This window comes from Hyposmocoma kahamanoa, unplaced genomic scaffold, assembly GCF_003589595.1.
Source record: "Hyposmocoma kahamanoa isolate Upper Pololo Valley unplaced genomic scaffold, ASM358959v1 76, whole genome shotgun sequence".
Classification (NCBI taxonomy): Eukaryota; Metazoa; Arthropoda; class Insecta; order Lepidoptera; family Cosmopterigidae; genus Hyposmocoma; species Hyposmocoma kahamanoa.
In genome coordinates this window covers 8,581,659-8,590,468 of record NW_020653900.1, presented here as the reverse complement: position 1 = coordinate 8,590,468, position 8,810 = coordinate 8,581,659, and the positions used below count along the sequence as shown (strand labels likewise).

Genomic DNA, 8,810 nt, shown 5'->3' with positions numbered 1-8,810 from the left:
GCCTTTATGAATGGCGCGGCCATAGTCGAGCCACAATGATTGTCAGCTATTTCGAATTTATGGCCGTTGTTTGTTCTTGCCACGACGCGTTTCGCGATCTTGTGGTCGAATTGGACCACACAAGGCTTCGCGATTTGGTTTAGATATAGGGTGCAGAAAATATCTTCGGTGCCAAACTATATATACAATGTTTTAAGCATGTAATATGTACAATAAATAACATAATTTGTAAAATAGATTGTTTTCTACTTTTTAGTACCTACACAGACAAGTCCAAAGTGAGTGAGTAAGTGAATGTCTTTTAGTCGGTTTATTAAAATGACATTATTTACGTTCCGGATCTAAAATGGCGTATATCTGTGTGTTTCAAAGAAACCAAAAAATGTTTGTTCGAGAAAACGGAAAGTAGTTTTGTAACAGTAGAGCTGCTTGTGAAAGAGTTCGTCCAGGGAAGTCTTGCCACCTTACCTATTTCTGCCGCCAAGTTGACATTGCTCAGCATTACTATGTTCCGGTTTTGAAGGGTAAGGGTTGATGAAAATACTTAAAAGGCACATTTGCGGTTTACATCAAGAAAAAAATGTATTGTATTTGTATGTATTTAATTTCCGATTCGTATCAATCAAAAATATAAACGTAAGAACTCGATCGGTTCATTAAAATTTTTTATCGTTTTAGTGACAAGTGCAAAATACGGTCTTTATAATTGTGATGACCGTACATTAGTCTATAAGTTCTAAGATAAAATATTAACAATTTGTATTATAACAGAAATAAATAAGTTACATCGGTGGAAGTATTCAATTAGTAGGTTTTGTTTAATAAGAATAATAATAATACTATTAGAGAGTGTGCGTGTTTGCGTGTGTGTGCGTGTTTGCGTGTGTGTGCGTGCCTGTATGTATGCGTGTACTGATAGTGGTAGGAAACTAATTGTGTTTATCGATTTTTGTGAACCTCCTGTAATATCTACGATGTACTATCGTTCATTCACAAACTACATTCCTTTTTACGACAACCATAGTAATTGGGGCTACAATACGAAGCCCAAAAATTGGACCAAAGAATTAAAAAAAAACCAAATAAACTTGTCACGCTCTTCTCCAATTTCGTACCTTTATTAAAAAGATTTATAGGAATTTTATAAAGAAATTTGAAGACGTTCAGAAGTACATTTAATATTATTAGAAAAGGCATGAAGATTTATGAATGAATTTGTAAAATAAGTGCGATTGTGCGAATTGTGGTTATGGACTTTTGATTTGATATGTGTGGCCCTGCTTTAAGCCAGGATTATGAACGGTTTATAGGCCGTATACTTGTAAAATATAAATACGCTATCTTTTTTCTATGTATAAGCTGTGTACAATTGTAAGTGGATAGCGGTTGCAAAGGGTTGTGCTGATATTGTTATTTTAAGTTTTTTTTTTTAATTATACAAAATGACGGGACGAACAAGTAGTTCGCCTGGTGGTAGGCGACATCCCTGTCATTTACATTATAATTTCACTTAGACCGCCAGGTTCACTTATAAGTTAGAGTATAGTACTATTTTAAACCGACTTCAAAAAAAGGGAGGTTCTCATTTCGACTGTATTTTTATATATGTTATGCGATTACTCCGACATTTGCCTTCTACCAATTTGCAAACAGCTTCCGTGGACGAACGGTTACCATGCTGGACTGCCACGAAGAGGTCCCGGGTTCGAATACCGGGCAGGGAGAAATATTTGTGTGGCCTACATTTATTTCTCTCGTGAGTTTGGGTCTAATTTGTGGTTGTCTATGTGGGTATCCATGGCACCCGCGATACAGGGATTCCCTAGTGCGAGGCTATGAGTATGTGCGTTATTATTATTATAACTATTATTATTATTATTATTATTATTTGTGAACCGATTTCGATAATACTTTTTTGTTAGAAAAGGGCTATCTCAGTAGGTACCATTCAAATTTGTAGAAAATATTCTACTTCCAAGCAAGAGTGGCAAATTATTATAGGAGATGAATGCAGTTTATTATAATTCACCCGCTTTCCGTTAACCGATTTCAATAAAACTAGGCAAATAGATGTCATTCCACAAACTTTGAGATCAGATTTTTTTATAAAATACGTTATAATTATGTAAAACGCTAGGTCACACTTCGAAGCTATGCCAATTTTACCTAAGTAGACGAATGCCTTCGATTGCATTAACCTACTTGATGCTAATGTAGGTAGGTGTGAATTGGCATTACAATCTCGGTCATCAGTTCATACAATTACAATTTACAAATAAATGTTTCCAAGGCTGACAAGGGAAAAATTCACAACGTTATTTTGCGAATTAAAACATGTACAAAACGGGAAAGAAACAATATTATTGACGTTGATCGATTAAAAGGACAAAATAAATGTTATGTGAGGAATGCTAAATATTAAATAAGTTATATTGTTATAAATGATATATTGTATACATAATAATGTACTTTATTCATGAGTAGATGCTTTGTCATATACAATACGTGTTTTTAGATAAACCAATGTAATAAGATTTAGTTTAGTTTAGCTCATTTATGTAATTGTTGTTTGCTACCTTATTACTAAATTATGTTTGAATATCCCACAGTGTTAAGAAAATTAAGAAATTCGAAAACACAACCATTTCCAAAATTCACAATCGAATACTATACTAGTAAAAATATTCATATTAAATAAAATAAATTATTTTTTAAACTCAGTTTACATTCCAATTCATACAGCTATTATTGCAAACGATAACGGGACCCATCGATCAAACACTCATGTGCAAAAAAGGCGCGATCTTAAGATTTGAATCGAAATTAATATTTTCTATAGAATATAAGTGTAACTCCCAAAATAACGTCAAAACCTTGACGAATCGCATAGCGGTATTGTACAGTTTCGATTATTTTGTACAATCTGTAAGGCTAGGCGGGCTTGTCGTGATTGAACGGTTAATTCCGTGGACATCAGACTTTGTAAGGGAGTATACTAAAGAATGCGATATAAGAAAATTGAGATAACTTGTACTTGGACGTGTATATCGTAGTCAGAAAAAAAGACGTTACAATACAGTTTTTAACTGGATTTTGTACTCGTAATAGCAATCAGCCGGCGCTGGAATCCTTATTTCGGGTTCGATTTTCGGCAGCCGAATTGGTAAATGAACTTTTGTAAGTTGGTTCTGGCGTGGATGTTCTGGGCGTTGCGCTAGAACCAATTCCGTTAAACTGACACTCATCTCATTGCACAGGGAGGTCCCTAGTTTGAGTCAGGCAATTGGCGTGATTGTTGGTAAAATACTATTTGCGCACTGCCTCCGATTCATATTCGTTGCGAGTCTGAGACTATACAAATCTAGAAAACCCGGACCTACTTCCGACGTCACTTGTGCACTAATTCCGATTGGAATCCGAGAAAATACTAATATCGCTCGCACACCTAAAGATAAAATCATCCCTATGCCATTTCGAACCGTCATTTCTTGGATTGTAAACTGGGGTCTCGGTTCGGTACTCTCGATCTCTGTCCGACATCCGTCCGAAACAAGGACTGACAAATAAGTAATATTCGACCAAATTAAAAGCATAATGCGAATGAAGCTTCATACTTGACATTAACTTTTAATTTGGTAAAGTATTGCTTATTTGACAGTAATTGTTTCGGACGGTGATCGAGAGTAGACGCCTTAGTTCCGTTCTCCGTCCGAAACAATTACTGTCAATTAAGTAATACTCGACATGCGACTGAAGCTTCATATAGGACGTTGTTTTTTAATTTGGTCGAGTATATTACTTATTTGACAGTAATTATTTCGGACGGATGTCGGAATCGATGTGGTGTGCAAAAGCTCTAATTTCGTATGTCTATTTTTAACTCTCGCCTCTCCCATATCCTAAAAGATTAATTTGGAATTTTCAAATTGGAGAGGCGGTACTCGTATTTCCCGGCAATAGCATAGTTGGCCGGGATCAGGGACTTAGGCGCAAAAGCCGACGAACAATAGGTGCCGTATAGAGCAAGATCCCTTAATATTATTACTAATAGACTCATTGTTTTTACTGTTTTTATTGTTAAACTATTCAGTATCTGTATAATTAAGAATTTTTAAGAATTCTAACTTTTTGGTAACAATGGGACTGTTATTTGACACATGGACTCCTTTGTACATTTTATATTTTCTTTTCTGTTTGTCATGGTGACGGTGATTTGTTGATTACATGTATTATGTCAAGTGAAAAGTCGACTTTTATTTGCGGAAAATAATTAGTAATTTGTGATAGCCGAAACGAACCCAAAGCAGCATTAGGGACCATACACCCTTTCAAACAAAAGAAGAATTTTCAAAATCGGTGCTCAATTGATGGAGAAGTTGGGGAATACACGGATATACCTATAAAATTTGAGGATTCCCTTCGATTTTCATGGGATCCCCTCATCAGATTCTGACTTGGTGACAATGGGACCACCACGAGAGTGCATCCTTTCAAACACAAAAACAATTTTCAAAATCGGTCCACAATTGATGGAGATATTTGAAAACATAGGTACATACAGCCATAGAGTATATAAGCAGAAATAGAGACGAAATGTCATTTAATTTGTTTGAAAACTAGTCTGCCATATCATTATTGTGACAACTGTGCTCCGATTGGCTAGCCAGAGTTCGAAACAATTGACGGGTTTCGTCAATGGGTGTCGTCAACTGTTTCACTTCAAATCGACCAGTTAACTTGAGCTTTGCTATAATGGACGAAAACAGCAAAATTACATATTTAATATTTAATTACCGATGAAATGTGATTCCGTTTATTTTGTAATTAGATGTTTTGCTGTTTTTCCCACACCACCGAATAGAACAGCACGGCATTGTTACAGATATTATCTTTATTACAATAAATACAGAATATTTTTTTGGAATATACGGAGACGTACACACAGGTCAGTAGTTGGCCCGTATATATTTCAGTGCAAACGAGAGTTGATATTTATAAGAGCTGTATCGCTAATTTGTTACCAGGAATATATGGCCCTTATTTCGTCTCTATTTCTGGCTATATACTCGATGCATAGAGCCGAAAGTGTAACCTCCTCCTTTTTTCAAGTCGGTTAAAAATCTAAATTTGTAGAACTAATTTTTTACACTAAGCTTTCTTTATTGCGATTTGCTAAAGACGACAAAAAGAATCAAAATTGTAGTAACAAATGTTAGTCGTGAATCCTAAAAACGATCCATGCGCCAATCGATCATCTACCGATTTTGACAGATCGTGCCGATTCCGAAATCGGTGATATACGGATTTGGAATAATACGTCCATTGATTTTTACCCATATTGTTGTCGTAATCAAATGTATTGTATATATTTCACGTAATTCGATTTGTTTAGATTGATCTGTTGGATCTATCGTGCGGTTTGTGACGTTATACTTTTTATACAAATCTAGCAAGTGGTGTGGATTACTTACAATAATAATAATCATTTATTTCCAATCACAATGGCACTGATCTTCATATCGGTAGGTCTGAATTGGCGTACAATGTGTTAGGCCATTGTGAGAGAGCGGAACCTGTATTAGGATACTGGTTCACCGGGCTGAGTGGCGATGTCTTAAAAGGATCCCACAAGCCGGCACCGGTGGGTGAGAGAGCATACATAGGTTTTTAGTGGGCCTCTAAGGATCCATCGGGCGAGCTTCTATCGCCATGTGAGTCCACGGTGGAGATTCCCTCATAACCGCGCCCTGTCATCACCCGCGGCGGTGTATGCGTAACGCATTTTCCTGTGTATATAAAAAAAGAATACCCTGGTTCATTGGTTACTATAATTACCCACTGCGTATCATTTTAATAATAGTTATCTTATAATATACAGAGCTTATCTAGGTCCAATGATGTGTGTGTAGTTCACAATCCGCATTTCCTGAATTTTTTTTTATTAGGACTGGAGTAATGGTTGAGTTTGTCATAAATGTTTTAGTAGCAATAGAGCTCCATGTGAAAGAGTTCATCCGGGGAAGTACTGTCACCTTACTCGTCGCAAACGAATGGGTGCATGTTCGAACCCCGGATTGATCGTGAGAGTTTTTTAATAACCAGCTTTTTTATTTGTAGTATTAGTAGAGCGCGTTCAAAACCACGAATCTGCCTGGATATCTAAGTGAAAGCAACGTGTTACTAGTAGGGAGTGTTTACCTGTGTAATGTGACCGTTACTGCGCTCCGGTTTTGAAGTATAGGAGTGCTGGTGAAATTGCAGGCACAAGGGACTTGTCAACTTAATGTCTCAGGGTGACGGGTGCGATGACAGTGCCCCTCAGACCTTTACGATTGAAAGCTCGTGAGTGTCACTGCAGTTATGGACAGGCGTGTCGCTTACCACCAGGCTCACGCCTTGTTCGTCCCGCCACTTCATATTATAAAAAAAAATCGTACCAGAAAAACTTACATTTTTAGATAGATAGATTATTATATCGATAAATTGAAAGTTTTTATCTATCTATCTACATTTTGAGAATTATCTACTCCACTTTATACAACATACAAGATGCAAAAAGATTCTACTTACTGTAGCTGCTAATTATGGTCCTGATAATAAACAACTTTTATACAAGGTTACTTGTAAAATACCAACAAACAACAACTTTTGTTCCATGACCTTTCATAATTCATCAGATTTTTACTTCCGAACAAAAATAAAAATATTTTTGTTAAATAGTTCGTTCTGAGCGGTGATAACTCTGTGCGGCAGTAAAAGAAAGCACGCGGGAGGTGTTGCTAAACAACTTACTACCTAATACAGATCTAAAAAGTCTCAGATAGTTCGATAAAAACCTAGAAGTTCATTTTTGTTAAATTTATACGTTTTGTAAAAAGCCCTGGAACAAAAGTTGGTTTATGATGTTAGCAATATGTCCTGCGACATAGTAAGTAAGTATTAGGTATATCTACAAATCAAATATTTTAGATATGTGGAGGTACATTATTTTATTTGAGTATATTTCTTACAGTCGCAAGCTAAATTAGTAAATAAAATAAAAGTTTACTGTTATAACACTGAATTTAAAACTGTACATGTTGCATTTAATAAAAGAACGTCATAAAAATTAATTACAACATTCCCCTAAACAGTGGGGAGCCAAAAAAATTGCCAAGTCTCCCATAAACTAAGCCGCACAATACAGCATATACCCATGTATGTAACCAAATATAAATTGTCAAGATCCGCAACTACCGGAGAGCGCATTAAAACAAACGTCGCAGCTGCAGGGGCGCCCACTCGAGCAGAACGCTCGGCCCCCGATACCGCCCCTCGGCCACGCACAAAAATCAACATAAATAACAATACACACCCCTATCTCAAACACTATGACATCACAACAACAAAAAAGACTTAACGACACCCAAAATATTCTAAAATTATACCTTAAAGTTCACAACCTATGAAACAAAATGGCTGCGCAAAATGGGGTAGCTATCAACAAAATATCTTTGCAACATTCAAGTGTGCAACAATTGAAAAATATTGCGTCTCTTTCATCCATTCAATGGGATTTATCCCTCTATTTTTGGGCGCTTTTATTAAATTTATTGTTAAAGGAATGTATATAAAAGTTGTTGAAATGAAAAAGGGTCCCAGTCCATGACTTCGATCGCGTGTGACAACACCCTCGCCTTGTGTTAATTTCTTTTTATTTCTGAAAATGTTATCCATTGAACAGAGTTTCTCGAGACTTTTTAGGCCTTGGGACGCGAGTGACAGCAAGAAAAACGACCAAGCTGATATAACCTGTGATAAAACCACAAAAATAGACGTAGAAACAAAAGCTATCAAGAAAAGAATTGATGACTGCAAGCGCGAAAATAGATTGCGAAAAATTCGAGGTACTTTCAAGAAGTTTGAAACTAACAAAGCAGAAGTCCATCAAGATGCTACCGTATCCACCACGACTGAGGAAGCTGACGATAAAAAACCTGACCTACGCGGCTTGTCTCCAACTATGACGACACATGGTGAATCACCAGTTGCCAGTTTAACCATGTGCTGCGACAGGCTTCTTCAGGATCCTAAAAAAAGCGTTCGTAATCCCCAAATCAAGCCAAAGATATTGGACATGGAAACCTTTCCTACCAATACTGGAGTTTACGCACCGAATCTTCAATCACAAAATGTAATGCCCCATCCAAACATGTATCCGTTTCTACCAGAATACTTACCGACTGCGGATATTGCTCAAGCATTCGGTGTACCACCAACAGATCCTCTACTTCTAGAATCTCTAGCGCAAGGCTACGCAATGGAACTAGAATACGCTAGAATACTTCAACAAGAGAACGAAGCGAAACTTCTAAATGCAAGAAAACAACGGCCCAAAAAGTACAAATGCCCGCACTGCAATGTTGGTTTTTCCAATAATGGACAACTCAAGGGACATATTAGAATTCATACTGGTGAAAGGCCTTATAAATGTGATGAGAAAAATTGTGGCAAGACATTTACAAGGAATGAAGAATTAACTAGACATAAGAGGATACATTCTGGGGTGAGACCGTACCCTTGCCCGACGTGCGGGAAAAAGTTTGGAAGAAGGGATCACCTCAAGAAACATACAAGAACACATTATTTGCAAGCTGAAAGAATGATGCCTGTTTTCGTTCCACTATCAGCCGTGCCTCATGTTAGTGGATTTCCTTATTTATATGGATATTGAAACTAAAATTGTTACTTTTTGGACTTTAAAGTATTGTACCTAGAACCAGGGAAATCATCGATTCCAATTGATAAAGAATAGTTTGTTAAATGCCAAG

The 8,810-nt window shown here is 36.7% G+C and overlaps 1 protein-coding gene across 1 annotated transcript; it reads left to right on the top strand.

Moving 5' to 3' along the window:
* Positions 1-7,705: 7,705 nt before the first annotated feature.
* On the top strand, positions 7,706-8,810 carry LOC113232567 (Krueppel-like factor 17). The gene has a single exon (XM_026467336.1). The coding sequence runs from the start codon at positions 7,706-7,708 to the stop codon at positions 8,711-8,713; it is 1,008 nt and encodes a 335-aa protein (XP_026323121.1). The 3' UTR covers positions 8,714-8,810.